Source organism: Platichthys flesus, chromosome 4 (genome assembly GCF_949316205.1).
Source record: "Platichthys flesus chromosome 4, fPlaFle2.1, whole genome shotgun sequence".
In the NCBI taxonomy this organism is placed as follows: Eukaryota; Metazoa; Chordata; class Actinopteri; order Pleuronectiformes; family Pleuronectidae; genus Platichthys; species Platichthys flesus.
This window is the reverse complement of record NC_084948.1, coordinates 5,531,969-5,550,737: the sequence shown is the minus strand read 5'-3', so window position 1 is coordinate 5,550,737 and position 18,769 is coordinate 5,531,969. Positions and strand designations below refer to the sequence as shown.

At 42.7% G+C, this 18,769-nt stretch overlaps 1 protein-coding gene across 2 annotated transcripts; it reads left to right on the top strand.

Moving 5' to 3' along the window:
• The first annotated feature begins 2,909 nt into the window (after positions 1-2,909).
• On the top strand, positions 2,910-18,662 carry LOC133952064 (centrosomal protein of 164 kDa-like). 2 transcript variants are annotated; one of them, XM_062386337.1, is made up of 26 exons: positions 2,910-3,001; positions 5,107-5,190; positions 5,390-5,501; positions 5,993-6,224; positions 6,639-6,797; positions 6,874-6,996; positions 7,079-7,159; positions 9,129-9,182; positions 9,301-9,416; positions 10,260-10,775; positions 11,073-11,204; positions 11,924-12,119; positions 12,948-13,025; positions 13,182-13,304; positions 13,733-13,876; positions 14,081-14,164; positions 14,249-14,317; positions 14,415-14,674; positions 14,909-15,094; positions 15,413-15,593; positions 15,723-15,830; positions 16,068-16,170; positions 16,346-16,732; positions 16,819-16,891; positions 16,990-17,109; positions 17,688-18,662. In XM_062386337.1, the coding sequence occupies exons 2-26, from the start codon at positions 5,112-5,114 to the stop codon at positions 17,782-17,784; spliced, it is 3,813 nt and encodes a 1,270-aa protein (XP_062242321.1). In that variant the 5' UTR covers positions 2,910-3,001; positions 5,107-5,111; the 3' UTR covers positions 17,785-18,662. The 2 variants fall into 2 exon arrangements, with proteins under 2 accessions (XP_062242321.1, XP_062242320.1); XM_062386336.1 differs by lacking the exon at positions 2,910-3,001 and adding an exon at positions 4,586-4,716.
• Positions 18,663-18,769: the final 107 nt, after the last annotated feature.

Below are 18,769 nucleotides of genomic sequence, written 5' to 3'. Positions count from 1 at the left end.
GCCTCGACATCAAACTCATTCTTTCTCTCTCTCTATCTCATTAATGCGAGCAGGAGCCAAGCTGAGCCTTATGACCAAGTGAGGACAGAGAGGTGACAGAACAGCCACCTACGAGAGTCTCATAGACAGACGTCTGCAAGGTACAGAATGCAGATTCTAACTGCAGCAATTTGAATGACACCAGCTAGTAAAATACAGAAAACCAATGAGAATGGTGTAATATTGGAAGCGCTGGAATGCTTCCAATAAGTGCCTCATTTCGACAAGCAAATTAAGAAAATGGCCCAGCAATAAATGTTAGATTACAAATATAAAGTAAGTATACTCTCCCTCCCATGAATATACATCTTAATGCCTTACTTTAAAACAGTACTAAGAATGAATTATTTGATAAATTAATAAATAAATAATTTGGAAAAATATTTTACAAGAAATTTAAATGAATGAGTTTTGGTCGGCCAAAACAAGCAACCTGAAGATGCTACTTTAGAAATGAATTACTTTTTCTGAAATCTTTCAGACCAAACAAGTAAAAATTATTTGTAGGCCTCCACTATACACAATACAAATCACAGGACATGGCCCCTCTCAATGGCTTCACCTTGTGTTGTCATTGTACAGTTGTGATTAGGGCGTTTGCCCTGGCCCATGAGATTAGAAATCTCAGAGAGAAGAACGACACTTATCGGAAACAGCAACCTTTGAGACTGCATGCATTGCAGCACGTTGATTCAGCGTCCTCACTGAGCGATCCGTGGAGATTACTGCTGTCATAATTGTTATCAGGAGGACCTCAGAACTGTGAGCTGGCAAGAAGATTAATTGCTGGGGTTGCATGTTTCACAAGACTTTACAGGCAACTGAGCAATCAACTCTTTTGACAGGAGCTTTAAATGGGAGAAACTCAGAAAAATAGTTTATCACTTTGATAACAGATGTATGGCATATTCCTACAATTTTAAAAGGGGGAAATTATCATATTATTTTGGGATAATTCACAAAGGGCGGTGCCACTATTGGGTTTGCAGGCTTTATATGGCCTGAATTTAAGACAAAATAAATTCTAATTTGAAACAGTGGTGTCCTGAATCAAGAACTCATTTCAGTGGTTTCCGCTGCAGTTATGCAAAGTCAGCGAATATTCATGATGGGATTAACTGACGCTCCACTAAGAAAAGTAACTTCCTTGTCGATGATCAAAAACCAGTTATACAGTGACCACCAAACAGCCAGACAGATGTGGGGTAATTGCCTGGAGCTGATAAATATTTAATCAGTAAATTCACCATTTGATCAGGTGCTGACTGAGGTTCATAGGTCAAGTCATTGTTCCAGCTGCCTCCATGACAGAGCACTGTTCTCAAATCAGCAGGGGAGGTTATCTCAGCTGTAAGCAACACCGTGGAGCTCTCTCTGACACACACACACGCACACACTTCAGAATGCTATACCGCAGCCTACTTAACTGTCGTGATGTTGTTTTGCAAAGTCACATCTGTTGAGTATTTCTGCTTTAATACAGATATTTGGACCAAAGCCCTGGTCACAGTGTGTCACTGTAGGTTGCATGACCCAGCGGGTTGTACAGCTCGACAACAAAGCAAGAGAATCAATCCTGAACTCAGATAACCTAAATCACTCAAGGAGCAAAATGAGGCTGATACACAACCTCCAGGAACTATTGTTTAATCTTGAAATAATCCACACGCTCTCACATACACTCACATAAGCAGACAATAACAAGGATGTGACTTCTGGGCCAACCAACGAGCACTGAACTGTTGTGCTGACCAGAGATACCTTACATTATCTTCAACGTTTATGAGGCTCTGGAGCAATCTGCTGCTGTTAAGACCTCTCCAAAGATAAGGCTGTTGCAACAGCAAATCTTACATGAAAAAGATTGTGAACAAACAATATTGTGTTATTCTTTTGAACAGGTCACAGTGCATGCTGTTCATGTTCCCTAGAAAAGGATACTGCCAGAGGAGGATATGTTACAATTGATGATAGAAATGAAAGGAGATTTAGACGTATTGTGTTATGCTGGTCCACTATTTTTCAGAGAACAATATGTATTCTTCTTATCTGATTGCAGTATGTACTGGAGTATTCATATACATTAACAGTATTTAAACTGTGCCAGTTTTATACTATAGATGTGTTTTTTTTCTTCTCCAGTAGAATTTGGACTGCTTTTGTTTTACGTACTAGCCTTTTAGATGTATTGTGGATTTACACAAGATGTAAAATTGGCAACACTTTTCACATATTAAAAAGGTAAAGTTTGGGTTAACACAGGCCTTCAGTATTTTCAGCAAACACCAAATGAGGGAACATCTTTTTCACCCTTCACCCAGTAAAGAGTTCCACTACTGGATAATGTTTGCATGTTCTCAAACCTTTTTATTGTTATGTGTAAGGGTCATACTGGACCTTATGGAGGGATTTTGTACTATGGACCTAGGCTCTTGTACTGTATGGCTACATTTGGATTTACAATGACTATGTTTTGGGACATTTTGTATTTCATCAAATGGTCATTAACTGCATGTCAAATCTAAGGTTTTTTGACCACAGACATCAAGCATCCACCACCATCGTAAATTAAAAAGGCAGAGTTGACTCAAACCTTTAACGTTGAGAACCTAACATGCAGTGATTCCTATCATTTAGTTGAGTGCGTGGGTATTGAGTTGATCATCTGAGTTTCAAGGCCTGTTTGTAATTCTAAAGCTATCATTGCCCAAGATGTAGAGGTCATTCACCCTGATACTAGAACCAAACCACCCACACATAGATCAAACAAGGACAGGATGGGCACACGGATGATTCATACCTGATTCCAATCATTGGCAAAAAGCTGCGCAGAATCCCCTGATATTTTTGGTGCCATTAGTCAGTGCAACATACTTACCATTATATGATACATAAGACAAATGCTATACATGAGAGAGTAGGGAAATATATGTTGAGTAATGAAGAATATTTGGAAACGGTGGTGAGTAGAAAATCTTCCCTCAATTCTGGGCAGCTGATATTTCTCAGAAAGGTCAACTACTTGTTAAGTAAACTAATCATGTTGCCCTAGTTCTCCCCTCGTCTGCCCTCTTGTGGTTTAAATCCCTGGTTAACGAGATCAGGACAGAAGCCAAACCAATATAATATACAATTGAAGCCATATGATCTTACTCTGTGCACATATTCAACTGGATACCATTTTGTGAAGGCTTGTAGACAAGTAAGCTGTGTTAATTGACTTTGTCGTAGAGAGCAGTCAACAGAGAAAGTCTGATAAGACACTGTGGCTCCGGGACTCAACAAAAGCATAATTTAGCAGCATGGTGCTAATGCAGCTCCCAGCTGTGAGGCCTGGGGAACAGAAAGTGTTATTTAACACACCACAGGGAGCCTCGCTTTACAATAACAAATGCAAAACAAATGGGTCGTCAAAATAAACCCACTGCGACTAAAAGTTGTGAACACTCACTTTAACCAGAGGAGCTTACTGGAGTACAAGTCACAAAAAGAAACAACAATGTATGGTTTATATGTATAAGTTACCTTTTTTTCCCCTTGAGTTTAGTATTATCTTTTGATAATAATTTACTATTTCATGATAGCTGCACAGCCTCCATTATTCTTTAGTGGTTTTCTTGTAGTGCGTGTGTTGAGCTACTGGATGTGTAAATTCGAAAAAGTATCTATCTACCCACATACCTCCCTCCCATCCATCTTTCTAAATATGACATTTCTCTGTGACATATGCATGCAAATTGCTTTGTTGTTTCTACACAACGTAAAACGCTAACTCTTTAATGTACTGTAGACGGTGAGGGAGATTTCAGGAACATCTCCTGCCAGCAGAACACTGACTGACAGAGATGCATGGTGCAAAGGAGGATATTTGAAGGTTATCGAAAAGGGATTCTAATCTAAGAAGCTTCCTTTTGAGTAGAGGTCACAGAAATTACTGTGACACATCAGTTGTGGACAGAATGAGAGGTGGATCTATAACAATCTCGAGGCCCGCGTTAAAAATGAATGCCCTGTAAAGTACCTTCACAATTTTTCTGTGGACAGTGGTATTTTACAGTGATTTGTGCTTTTGTGTGCAATACAACATATTAGACACCTGGACATTCACAAAGAGCTACCAAATCAAATGCACCGACATCTCAAAGTGCACAAACTCCATTTGATATAAGCTGTTGTCGTCACTCCAGATGCCTGTTGATGGAAGTTAATAATGCATTAATATTGGAAAATCTAAAAATACATAAATTAAGTGTTTCTTTGTTTCTGTTTTCCCCCCTCTGGTGGATTTTTTTCAGTACTTCACCATTGAAAGCAATATGTTTATACATATTGCGTAATAAAAATAATAAAAAAAATATGTTCGTATTATATCATAAATATCATGATTTTTATCTGATCTCTGTGACGTTATATAATCACACAAAAACAACTGAAAATTATTTCTTCAACGAGTTGGGAGGGATGAGAAACGTACGAGGAAACATGAACGCCACATCCGTATCGGCCAATCAGAGCTGCGTGCTCATCGTCAACAGGAAGCGGGGTAAGCGTCCCTGGATATGTTGCTAGTGGAGAAACTCTCGCATCTTTTTGCCTACACAGTTTCGCTTACAAACAATTGTCAACTAATCCATAAAACCAAAAGGACGAATGAGTAAACGATTAAAAGTGTGTAAGGTAAATACATTCACCAAGAAGTTATCACTCAACCATTTAGCAGCTGGAGCTAGCTAGACTGCGACAAGCTAATGTTGAAGTGGCTTAGACATTAGCTTCTTCCCTTCCCTCGCTTCCCCTCGCATAAATTACCTTAAAACGATTTTCCAGTCCATTTGTTACGTTTACGAATAATGTGAATGTTGGTTTTGCTGCCGCACGTGTTGTCACACATTCAGTCATGTGTAGTGTTTAATACGTCGTCGTTTATTTGTCGAGCCAAACCCGAGACGTTATAATGTGAATCTGATTAGCTGAGCACACTGGCAATCTTTAGTTGTTGCTCTCAGAAAGCTGGGCGCACATTGCATCTCCCGTTGTTTTGCTATTCACCCTCTTGTGTCTCTACAGCAACCATGACTGCAACCGCCCGCATGGGAGGCCAGCTGATCCTTGAAGAGGAATACGATGAGAATTATACACCTTCTGAACAAGGTACTATAGGGGTACAAGGCACAGATGATTGTACATATGTATGTATGTAACATGTGTAGGAACTCTCCAGCCACAGCCAAAATCGCCATCACCTCATAGGTGTTACAATCACAAACCCACAACAGTGTATGCTATGTGATACTGTAGGGTTACACTTAGGTCTCCTCACATCCCTCCATTTCTTTTTCTCACTCATCAGAGATTCAAGAGTATGCAAGAGAGATTGGCATTGATCCTGGCAGTGAGCCGGAGCTCCTGTGGCTGGCCAGGGAAGGCATCGTTGCACCATTGCCTCCAGAGTGGAAGCCTTGGTAAGGAATGCTGGGTAATGAAGTCCCAGCAACACGCCCATCTACAGAAGTGTCATTGTGTATGAGACAGTATGCTGCACTAGTGAACCACTGTCTAAATCCGTATGGATGTGGTTTGATGTAGCAATTGGTCCTGGTGATCCAAGAGGAAACAGCTGCGGTGAAAATAATAGTCTCCTACATTTTTTTATATTTGAGATTCCATGTTTTCACACTAAGGTTAAAATGGATTTTAATGGATGTAAACTCTAAATAGTTTTACAGTTATTACTATAAAAAAATAAATAAGCAGTTGTAATTCTTTATGAACCAATACATTTAACAGATATGATTATATAAAATTTGTATATAGACTTGGTTCAGCATTTAGTTGCATGTGATTTTGCAACCTCTTGTCTCACTGTTCACCTACCCATCTCCCGGTCCTGGGCGATTTGTCTTTTGAGGTGCTAAATTAAAACCCCCTTCTGCCCCCTCTTTCTCCCCCACAGTCAGGACGTGACAGGGGAAATCTACTATTTCAACTTCTCCTCAGGCCAATCCACCTGGGACCACCCCTGCGATGAACACTACCGCCTCCTGGTGGCCCAGGAGCGTGAGCGCACCCAGCTCACTGCAGCTACAGGAGGCATGGGGGCAAAGAAGGACAAGGACAAGAAGAAAAAGAAAGAGAAGAAGGAGAAAAAAGAGAAAAAGAAGAGGGAGCCAGTAAAGATTTCCGGAGTGAGTTGTTGTTGTATTTGTTCACAGTTTTAATATTTTCAGTTTTTTCTGCTACTGATAAATGGGGAGAGCAGAAGAAACTGCTACATATGCAAAACATAAAATAGTGTAAAATAATATGGTTTTGTTTATTATCAGACAGGTGGTTCATCTTTTAAAAAATATCAATAGTAATGAAATCAGTTCAATATTTTTACACTGGTGAGTATTCATTGCTAACCTGATGCAAAATCTTTATCGGAAAGATGTTATGGGAAACAGTCTTAGTTCATCCCTGACTCAGACTTGCTTTCAACAAATCCATAATCAACCACTGTTTGTAAATTTTATTAGTTATTTATTGTAAAAATGTTTGAAGTTTGAAAACTCTCGATCGATTTGTTTACTTCTTCGGCTGTTGCTCTTTCCCTTTAGGCACCGACCTTGGGATCCTTACCGTCTCTCCTGGGTGGCCTGGCCCCTCTGAGAGGTCTGGACACCTCCGGCCCTGGCCCACTCTCCGGATCTGCCCCTCCTCTTCGAGGGTCCCTCAGCAGCTCTGGTGGGCTGGAGCCCCTCAAGACTTCCCTAAGGGTAAGATCCTAGTTCTCTTTGACAGACCATTTGATTCAAAGTACATATACTGTACTTACATGTCTTACTCTGCTAGGGTCCTAGAAGTAGTGGGGTGCCTAGTGTTTTAGGCAGCAGGCAGAAGGAGAGGGTCTCCCTTACTCTGCCTGATTTTGATGATGACGATGACAATAACGACGACAAACTCTCTGAAAATGAGGTACAATGCATCCTGAAGATTATGAACATTTCTTGTTTATCTGCTTTAATATTTTAAACTCTTATAATCTTCTATTTTCCAGCTGAGTCCTCGTGGTTCAGACAGGCTGTTGAAGAATATTCACCTGGACCAGGATGCCCTGGGAGGAGGCCTTCATTATGAGGTAGAAAGAACTATTTGCTCTTTGCAGTACTCATCCTTTGTGACACATCATTGTAGAAGAAATCATAAATGGAGAGAATTGGCTGATGCTAAATAAGAATAACCTTGCTTGCACTAAATGACTCCTTTAGAAAATCCCCCATTCAATGCCTTCTACTTGTGATATGACTGATGATGATTCAGTTTGTATGATCAAGTATTCATTCCAGAATTGTGCAGAATATTTTAAGTATTCAATGGTGTATCAGCCGCAGTGAAACGTTTTTGTCTCCTGTAGCTGCTCTGCGGCTGGGACATGTCCAGGCTGTTAATTTGTCTTCCTCCCTGTCCTGCTGACTTCTACTGTCACTGTTACTGCTTTGCTGTCTCAAACTAAATAGCAGAAGCCCCTCCAACTGTCCCCACTTGCGGGAATCCGAAACAATGTAAATAAGGAGGGTCCAGATCCTATCAGCCCTGAACCTGGAGACTCTGCTGAACACTCAGCAGTGGATTTGAATGAAGTGGAGGAGGGTGAGGAGTTGGAAGATGGGGATGCTCAAGGAGAGAGGGGGGAATATGAAGGAACAGGCGAAACGGAGGAGGGAAGCAGGAGGGGAAAATGGGAGGAAGGACACGGCCTCAAAAGTAGAGAGGAGGGAGATTCAATTGAGGAAGCTGTCAAAAAACAGAAAGCGGAGGAAGGGAGTGATGAGGTAGAGGAGGAATGCTGTGAAGGTGAGGATAAAGAAAGAGATGAAGGAGATGGCAGAGTTACAGAAAATATGAGGTGCATTAAGAAGCAGAAGGGCAATGAGGGAGAGGAGGATGACAGCTTTGAGAAGGTAGAGAGGTGCCTCAAAAGCCAGGATGATCAGGCCAAAAACAGAGAGGAGAATATGGAGAGTTTAATGGAGAAAAAAGAAGAGATGCAGGGAGAGGTGCAAAAAGTAGATGGAGAACAGGGTTTTGAAGAAGACAGTGACGCAAACGTGGAGAATTTCTTTACAAGTGATAAGGATGAAGGGAACAAGGAAGGGGACAAAAATTACAAAGGCAGAAATGAGCTGGGTGGAAGCATCAATGATGAAGAGGGGCAGAGTGGAAGTAAGGAAGAAGAGTCAGAGGTGAATAGCAAAGGAGAGCAAGAGAAGGAAAAGGAGGAGGAGGGTCGTGAGAGTGAGGAAGCTTTAGAAAGATGGTCCCTGAACCTGACGGCGAGTGACAGGGATATAGAGAAATGTGCACTGAGCGAAGGAGACACCGAGAGGGAAGGAATGAACGTTGAGGGTGAATCAGATGCTGAAAAATCCCAAGCGGCATCGGAGAGTGAGGCAGACGCTGTGGAGGTTTTGGAGACGGAAACGGCTCAAGTGCAAATGGAAAACCTAGGCCAGAGGATGATGTTGGGTGATGTCAAAGCGCTCACCCAAAAGAGAAAAACTATGAAGACTGAAAAATGCCTCCTTCCAGAAGAGGTATGGTTCATTGTTGCCTCTGTGCCTGCTGACAACCGCTCTCATCTGTACCCAGTCACACCCTGGCTCTGCTTTGACCTCTTCAAAGCATGCATGGGTCCAGGGCAGATCCTAGAATCCAACCCCACTTTCTTAGGGGCTGTCTCGTCCTCTGCCTGGATGTCAACTCCCACATACTGGAATATAAATTGGTCAAAGGGCAATCTATCAGAGCCCCTCAGGACTGGGTTGGACGGTTCTGATCCTTCTTCCCATTGGCAGTGCTGTCTGTTGTTGGTAGTCTATCTGCTTCTACACTGGCAATTTATATTACAGATTGCCTGCAAGCTTACCTGCCTTGTCTTTGTGTACATATACACGCCGCTTCTGTCTCGTGCTGTGTGTGTTTCTGTGTCTATTTGGAAAAGACAGTGCGCTTTGATATTCAGTGTTACTGCAGTTTGGTCACTTGGTTGTTGTTCATTCACAGGTGTTTCCTTGTCGATTAATGTGTTTGTCTTTTTCTTTCTGCAGGAGTCTGAGACAGATAAAAATGTTGAGGAGGATTCATCCTCCATTGATGTCAAGGTAGATATGTCATGCAGTGTGACACCCATCCATCACCATTCATTCATTTGTTCATTTACTCATTCATGCAGCTGTTGATTCTGTAATGTCTCTTAATGGTTCTGCCTTGTCTCCAAAGCTTTTGGATATTGTGGACTTGTCTGGCACTGTCAGTCCGCTGGAAAAAGATGAGAGTCAAGGAACTAAAGGCAATGAGGAGGGGGCAGAGACGAAGGTTTCAGAAGCTGACAACAGGTTTCTTATTGTTTTAGATTTTCTTTAGGTAGAAGTACTTTCTCTTAAAGAGGTGTGTTTTTATGTCTGACTGTAGAAATTATGTGGAATTTTAACCATTGGAAAAACACCAGTGTTACTGTTTACCCTGGTATATTAGATTGCACAGTGAGCGGCTTAACTTGTTAGCTGCACTTGAAGTTGTGTGCAGTGTTTAATTACCTAGACTGTGAGGATCCACTTCTCATATGAACATAGAAGTTGTGCGCTGTTACTTATGTACAGCGCTCTGCATTGCTCTCTCTCCCCCAACACACTGAACTGTCTCAGGGTGTCGGGGACCTTTAAAACATCCATAAAGTTTTTACCATCTTTTAAAACCAAATCCTCTTCAACTTCGTCGGTCAACTCTCTGGTTATGTGACAATCCCTTTTACTCTGTAATGTGATGAGTGACTATCTCACTTTTTCTACTTTATAATTTGCAGTTTCTGATTAGTATTGATAACTGGAGATATGGGTGCTACCACTGAAACATAATTAGAACAAAATGACTTTATGACTATAAAAAGTTAAACGGACTGTGGCTGGTGGGCAAGTTATATAATCGATATGTGCATGGACACCATGTAACACAATGTCACCCAACAATCCTATCTTGGTGTCTATTGAAGAATTAGAAGTGTATAAATTTAGATTTCTAAAAGGTGTGAAAATGTGATGAGCAAGTCAAAAGTAGTGGCAGTTGACAAAATATGCACAACTTGTGCATTTATAGAATAACATGGAAAATTAGTTTCCATATATTTAAACATTAAGTTATTCCTTGAACTACTATAACACTCCCTCTCGCTCTCTTTTTAGGTATATGCAGGCTAAAGATGGAGGAAGCTCTTTAGCCAATAATGTTGACCGACTCGTCCTCCACCAGTCCAGCGCTTCCAGCTCCTTCTCCGGCCCCTCCGACTCAGAGCGAAGTGGAGTCGAGCTCCGACCCAAAGCCTCTCTGGGGCTCCAGAGGCCTGGAACCGCTAGAGGTCGGACGATCCGCACTTCCAACACCAAACCTGGAAATGCTGAAACCCCCTTAAAAACCCTTGACAAACCACTGGATGAAGTGCCAAGCTTGAGAATCAGGAAAGACAGAGAGAATAAAGACAGAGAGGAAGATGAGGTGGAGAGTGAGTGGAAGGAGACAAGTCTCAGAGAACAAAAAGAGAAGGTACGAGAGAGGAGGAAGGCTGATCAGGAGGTAGAGGAGGAGAAAAAACAGTTGGTAGGGGAGAAAGAGAAGAGGATCTGTCTCCTCCAGGAGGAGCTGAGTAGGGAGGAGGAGGAGGAGGAGAGGAAACTGAAGGAGGAGAGTGAGGAAAGACTGAGGTAGGCATCGGGAGCATGTTGTCGTCACCACACGTTCACTGCTTTATCAGATTACACTCCACCCACAAACCACATGTATCCTCACATAAGTCCACACTTTATTCAACAGGATTGTGTATCAGAGTTTACCCGTACAAAGATTTTATACCGTTCTTCCCACTGTTATTATCATGCGTGATATGAGTCAAATACACATTAAAGTGATCCAATGTTAGGCAAATAAAGGCGCTTTAGTCAGGTCTCACCTAGGCACATCTTCATTTGACTAAAATGTGTGTACATAACATGTCTCCTTAGGGCTCTGCGGCAGCGTCTCCTGTTAAAGAGGAAAGAGGAGGAGGCCAATCTCACTGAGGAGTCTGACAGGATGCTGGAGGAAACCAGAGAGTCTATCCAGAGGGAGAGAGAGACGCACAAGCACAAGCTCAGGTCAGACATGCACAATAACAAATAGATCAACGGTGCACTAGACTCTAGTGCAACTCTAGTGAGTAGAGCATCCCTCCATCCATCCATTATCAATACCACTGTGGGTATTGAGGGTCGCATGGGGATGGAGCCAATCCCTGCTGACACCTACAAACTTTTGTGTAACAGTTATTAGAATCTTGACTATGGAGACTGAGTCACAATTGGACAAACTACCATCCCCTAGTTCCAAATGTGTAGAGTCCATCCATCAGTCCATCCAATGTCTGTACATTTTTGTTTGGGGAGTTGGAGCCTATCCCAGGTGACATTGGACAAGTCGCAGTTAATTTAGAGTCTCCAATTAACCTAACCCCAATCTGCATGTCTTTGGACTGTGAGAGGAAGCTGTAGTACCTGGAGAAGGTGTTGTGAGGCGACAGTGTAAAGCACTGCACCACTGTTCCACAGTGCACTATAGAGCAGGGGCTCCAAAACAGCAGATAAGTAAAAACAAGACAATTTTGCGAACCCTTCCAGGGGTCCCGACCCCTAGATTAACAACCACTGCACATGCACTTTCCAAATGGGTGTGTATGACTTAATTATGGTCTTATTTATTACTACACATGCAGTAATGAAACATTTGAGAATTTCTACTGAATAGAATAAACCTTTCGAAATCAGCTAAACTTGAATGAGTTCCCCAAAATCAATCTGTGTGTGTGTGTCTCTCTCAGGGAGGAGAGCGAAGCCATCCTGAAAGATTTGCAAATAACTTTAGATGAAGAGCGAGCAGCGGAGCGAGACAGGCTGGAAGCCCGGAAGAGGCAGGATGTTGAACTCCTTAAGGCTGAGCAGGGAGAGGAGCTGGAAGCAGAGAGGAGGAGACTCCAAGGAGAGCGAGAGGAGAAACTGAACTCTCTCAAACAGGAGGTAAAAAGAGGATGATAACCTGACTCTTACTGTCATAAGCATTTTTTGGGGCTTTATACTTTCCTGCATGACTAATGTGGGACATTTCACTTTAACTATTTCAGCTAAACACAAATATTTGGAACAACAAACACAGAGCAAATAGCATGACAAACATCAGAATGTGCTGTTGCCTCTGTAGAGGGAAACAGTATAATTAAAGTTCAGTAAATGTTCACAGGGGATTCATGGAGCTTCTTGATCACTGCTGGATGTTAGAAGGTTGGCATATTTACCTGGAACCCCCTCGTTTGAAGGGAAAGGTCAACAATACCTCTCCTACACCAAAATTAGCGAGTATAAGCAGGTTGTTCTCCTTTTAATTCTGCAACAATCAAGGGGCTCTCTCGCCTAACTGTCGGCCATAAAAATACGTTCACCCAGGTGTGATGTTACGATCACTGCAGATAGGAGCCAATAGAAACCCGCCGCGTCTAATGCAGAGTCAATGATCAATGTATCCATTCCCATTGCAGACAAAACCCAGATGTTAGTAGGTATTAGTTTTTGACCCAATATCTTGTGTTACAGAAATCTGTAAACAGTGTTGAAAATAAGTTGTGAAATCAGTAAATGATTGAGTTTATTCTACAAAGATGTTAAAAAAATGGCTTGACATAATTATTTCTCACTTGGTGACAAGTGATATTCCTCTTTCTAATATTTATATAAAAAACAGCTGTAACTAGCGACATTTTGATGGTAAGTGGTGGCGCTTGACTCTAGGGACAATAAATTATCTGTCTAATTGTTTCTGTCTCTGTGTTTGCACCATTTTACTGTGTAAAGGTCAAAAGCACAGATATGGGCAAGGAGCTGTTGATGAGTGTACGATCTGAGCAGCACCTGACAGACTACCAACGAGATGTAAGAGGACACACACACACACAGACACGTACACACCCACTGCACAGAGTTACATCATCGTCATGTGGAGTCCTGTCTGAATAGGTTCTAAGGATTTTATTATGAGTGGAACATAATTTGTGATGCTCTCAGCTGACCTCTTCTTCATCTGTGTAGCTCACTGGCCTGCTCCGGGAAGTGCGGGAGGAAGAGCAGCGCGATCACGAGAGGAAGCTGGAGAAGCTGAGGGAAGAGCACAAGAGAGAAATGAACAACACCAGAGAGAAATACCTGGATGAGGTCAGAAGATTGTTTTTTGTTTTACAGTTATCTGTTGCATTTACCTATCATATACAAGTGGCTATAACAGGAACCTTTAGATGTGTTGAAATGATTAATAGCTTAGCTAAAGGAGAAATGTGTATCCTGTCTCCCTACAAAGGCTGTGTGGTTTGTCCTCATCTCATATTTACACTCTGTTCAAATTTAACAAATGAAATATAAAGTGTTAATAATGAACTTAAAGCAGCCTTGAAGTTTACACATTTATGCTTCCTGAGTATAGGAAAATCTATGTTTTATTTGTTTGGGGGGGGGGGGGTAGTTTAATGGATAAACAGATGAGCTGAGCAGCATGACTCCTAACTGAGTCCATAGAATGTTTGCCATATGGTAAATAAAAGATGTGTGTGTGTGTGTGTATGTGTGTGTGTGTGTGTGTGTTCCAGGAGACCATACAGAGAGAGCGCTTGCTGTCCACTCTGCAGGAAGACAGAGGGCACCTCCAGGCCTCCCACGCTGTCCAGCTGGAGAAACTGCGGCTGCAGCTCAACACTCAGATACAAAAGATGCAGCTCGCACACTCACGCAAGGTGAGGCGGCACAGACACACAGATTTACTTACGATGATGAGCCTTTGGGAACATTACGAAACCTCTCAAAGTGCCAGTTGCTCAAAAAGGACTCCTCTCCATGTCTAAATCAGATAGAGGCATACATTTTTAGTCTTGCAAATGAAAGCATCAGTGAAAAAATTTGTATTACAGAAAGAATAAATGTCTTATTCTGTTTTGTAGGAGTCTGAAATGCAGGATCTGGCAGATCAGTTGGAGCTGAAAGTCAAAGAGCTGAAGAGCCAGGAGGCTATGCTGCAGATCAAGGTCTTAGATCCAACACTTTCATGTACGATCAATCAGGGATACTCTTACCTGAACCACGTGGAATAATGAGCTCTTTCTTATCAGGTAGTAGATCTGAAGAGAAGGAGGAAGAAGCTCATAGACGAAGGAGAGGAGGTGGACACAGAGATAGAGGTTTGAAGCCCTACTTTTTCGCTCTATTTTATGCACCCAACCACCCCATCCATCAAGAGTATCAACCTCTCGTGTGTGTGTGTCTGTGTGTGTGCAGGCCTTACCCCGGCTGAACCAGGAGAGAGACCAGCTAAAGGACGAGCTGGAGAGGATGAGAGAGGAGAAACATCAAGCCCGAGAACTCATCCAGAGAGCCAGGGAGGAGCGGAGCGAGGCAATCGAGGAAAAGGAGAGGCTGAGAGGGGAGAGGGACAAAGCCAGAGATGAGAGCAGGAGAGTGAAGGAGGAAAAGGAGAAACTGGAGAGAAAGGTGACGCTGCTGCATGAGAGATGCGACGGTCTCAGCCGCAGAGTCAGGTACAGTTCACCTTCACGAGGAGGAACAAACAACAAACAAACAACTATCTTGACTTAATTTATTGTCCTGCTTTTCAGTTAGTGGGTTAACTACAATAGAAGTAAAATAGAACCCTTTTAAGACTCGATCAGATTTGAGTATTGTAGAAAAACATCATCATTCCTAAGAGTTCATTAACAGCAGACACGTGTGACTGATAAGAATTCCGGCTTGTTTGCATTTTGTGTGTCCAGTGAGTTGGAGCAAGGTGAAGGTGCAAGTACTTCCACCAGACAGGAGCCGAGGCAGGTCAAAACTAAGGGAGAGAAAACCGAGATGACGGCGCCCTCCTGTGACAGAAGAGACTCATTACTGCATCTAGAGGACCTGAACGGACCTCCTCTCTCCCCTGTACCCGACAGCCAGAGCAGCGTGGATGAGTAAGGAGAGATATAGAACAGAAAAGTAGTTATACGTGCTCATTTAGTATTTACAGGGTGAAACAAGTCTGTTTTTGTCTCCGATCAAAACAGCTGTCTGATTATAGCTCTATTTAAAATTGAAAATAATTATTTATTGTTGGGTTGAAGATTGGAGGAGGTTTAAAAGTAATGTCAAACATTACTTGTCTGCAAAATAAAAATATAAAATAAGAACTAGTTTATTGTCCATAAGAACACTGTATTAATGAAAATCTATGAGCCCGCGTCACGCTGTATATCCACCTTCAGCCTTCATTCATACTCCTCTGTGTCCAGGTTCCGACGCTACATCTCCTCACAAGGCACCTCCATCCAAAACACCAAACTCTTCCTGCAGAGGGAGAGCAGCCGGCTGACTGAGAGACAGGCAGCTCTGCGGGCGGCCCAGACCAGCTCCTCACAGGACCCGAACCACAACACCAGGGAGACTGAGGAGATGACTAGACGCCTCATGCAGGTTTGTGTGTGTGTGTGTGTGTGTGGGGGGGGGGGGTGACACCCACCTTCTACAGAATGACAATTGGCGGGATGACTGGTGAGATGGGGTCTGTTCATTACTGGTTGCTTTTTCCCCTCACTTCGTCAGGATGCCCAAAATATGATGGAGCTGCAGCGGGCGGTTCAGACAGGGAACTCGCTCCTGAGGAGGAAAGAGGAGCAGCTTCAGCAGCTGGAGAGTTCGATCGCTGAGGAGGTCGGTGGCACAGTGTACTCCGCTCTCTGTGTGGCAACATTTGTGCTTCTAGTCATTTACTGAGCTGAATTTAGGTGCACCAAAGTAAAATATGACTTTCAACTTCATCACTAAAACGAATGGGAAATTGTATTTATTCATTTTTGCTAATGTTTGTAAGATTTGCGGTCACTGCAAACACAACCAGCTGGGTCCCAGTGTCGAACTGTAAAACCTTCTCTCTTTCTTTTCCTTCAGCCTCTGTCAGAGGATGTGTCTCGGCTGGCGGGAGAGAGGAAGGTGACCTTCGATGTGACCGAGTCGGACCTCAGCAGCACTGTGGACCCACCGCTCGGGACAGGTAACACACACTGGTCACTGAGTGTAGAACACAGAAGCATTCATTTATTTACGCCATTTATATTCAGATCTCTGACGTTCCATACAATCGCCTTACAGAGTCAACGTTTTTCAGCTGCAGCATTGTAGCGAGACCCTCTCTGTCATCTCACCTCTACACCTCTCTCTCTCAACAGGAGCTCATCCCACGGCCCCGGCCAAAGTCCAAGAGTTAGCAGACTCCCTGCAGCAGATCTCAGGCCAGCTCAACACTGTTCTCAGTGCACTAGTTTCATTAGCTCAGTGGCCACAGAGTGCCACACCATACACAACCTTCACTTTGCCTGTGTCGCAGCCTCTCTCCGTGCCAGCTCCCACTCCCACCTATAATCCAGTCACGTCCCACATGCACACCCTGGGCCACAGCTCCCTAGCCCCACCTCCCCCCCTGAGGCAGTTGAACCCTTCGTGGAACTGGGCGACTGGGAGCTCTTCAGCCAACGCCGTCTACAATGCCCCCATCAGCAGCGGGCTGAAGGCCTCTGAGGATCTCTTCAACAGCCGGTGGAGCCAGATTTTTCCTGGTATGATCCATTCTGCTTATAAATGAATGGAGCAGCAATACATTTGTAATTGATTGTTGAACCTCAACTGTGGCTCTATTCTTCAGGAGCAGCTGTGGACCCAGTTGCGTCCAGCACCATGAGGACCAGCTCAGCCTACTCAGCTTACACTCCTGTTAGGTAACGTGCAATGCACCTTTCATCTTGATTACAGTGTATATACACGTCCTCTCTTTCTCAAATCGACTTACCATCCGTAACCTGTGTGTGTGTCTCAGTGAACACAGTCCCAGCCTGCGGTCCGTGCAGAAGTCAGCAGAGATCGATGGTCAGAGGCTGCAGGGGATGATCGACGGCAACAAGAGGTGGCTGGAGACGCGCAGGAAAGACCCCAGCATGTATCCTAGTGTCAAACATATACACACACAGTTGTGTCTCTATGACTTACATTGATTTCCTGGTGACTCTTACCTTCACTATGTGTTAAAACATATAAATATAAATGTTTGATAAAAAAAACTAAATATAGATAGAAATAACTGAATACATTTTATACTGTATCCATTTTGCACAAGTTTATTTTACAAGTCTCCCTATTATGGGACCTTGTCTTCCTTATGGGGACAAAAAGCTAGTCTTATTGTAAATCCCGTTTTTTAGGTTCAGGGTTTGCGGGGGATTGTGTGTGTGGTCCAGGTATTACTCATATTGTGGTGAAATGTTTTCACACTCTCCTCTTATAAGTCCCCATAATGTCATTGTAAATCATTACATTTAAAGGTGAAGACATGTTTTAAGGTTAGTTTAAGTTTGGCAAGTAGTAACCGGTTAAGGTCAGATTTCATTGTGTGTGAGAGAGTGTGTGTGAGAAAGATGAATAGATCAATTAAGATGAGAGAAATCTTTACATTGCATTTTTTGCTACATGTCAGATGATATTGTCACGGTCATTTGTCTTTAACTTCACTTTTTCCAGACCTCTATTCACTCGCTATCAAGCTCCGTCCTCCAAGAGCAGCCTGGTCCAGCTGGGCCTGGACGATAACAACCAGATCAGAGTCTACCACTACTGAGGACATTACACACTGTTCAGTCCTGTCGTTCCGTGTCTGTCACTGAGGACTTCGACTGACTTTAATGACTCTGTCGGCTCTGAGCTGTTACATTTACATGCTGGGCGTCACATGAGAGTCATGTGGCCTCAGTGAGTCATTCCTTTTTAAATAATAAATTTCAGTGTAAAGGTTTTCAGGGAAGGTCCGGCCTCTTCTGCTGTGATTGGAGGAAGAGCTGACAGAAGAGGATGTGGTACGTTCAGGGAGCCACATGTCACAGAGGCCTGAGGACTTTTATCCGATGATCAGATATGGCTGTGTGCAGCAGTCCACTTCTGACACCATGTTTACAGATTTGAGCTCCATGCCGGACCTGAACTTTAAAGAGATTGTACAAGAAAGAAGCACACAGACGTCGAGGAAATTGAGTCTTTGGTGGAGAAATATGTGTTAGTGCTCGATTGTTGGTTTCATTTGTATGATATTGTAAGCGGTTTCGTAGTTTCTCCAGAAACCTCAAGCAAGCTTAATATTTGTTTCTTTAATATGGCCCTAATACTCTATTGTAGAAGTCAGACGGGAGTTGGACAATCATAGATACTCATGTTCATGTCTAAATATGAAAATGTCATGCGTCATCTTGAATTTACTCATCAGCACTAAATAGAATGACTTTACAGATGCACCGAGGTTAAGTTTTATGGTATCAAATGTTACACCTTTTGTAATAATGCTGCTCACTTTGTAAATTACTTGTTTGAAAAATGAACATGTTTTTAAAATGTTTTGTCATTTCAGGTACAAAGACAAAACATACTTTGTGCATAAACAATATAGTGTAAATTCTGTATTTTTTTTTTATAAAATATTTTAATAAATCTAGTTTTATATATATACGTGTACCTTCAAATATCCTGTGTTGTTGATTTTAAGCTATTGCTATCGTTGGCCTCTGTTATGAAGCTGCTCATTCATGGATGCAGATTCAAAGGCTGAAGGGCAA

Excerpts from the sequence above, each read along its gene's own strand:
- LOC133952064 (XM_062386337.1), top strand. The coding sequence starts at position 5,112 with ATGACTGCAACCGCCCGCATGGGAGGCCAGCTGATCCTTGAAGAGGAA. Across the intron at positions 14,318-14,414 it reads AGGTGGACACAGAGATAGAG|GCCTTACCCCGGCTGAACCA; the intron begins GTTTGAAGCCCT and ends GTGTGTGTGCAG. Across the intron at positions 15,095-15,412 it reads AGCCAGAGCAGCGTGGATGA|GTTCCGACGCTACATCTCCT; the intron begins GTAAGGAGAGAT and ends CTCTGTGTCCAG.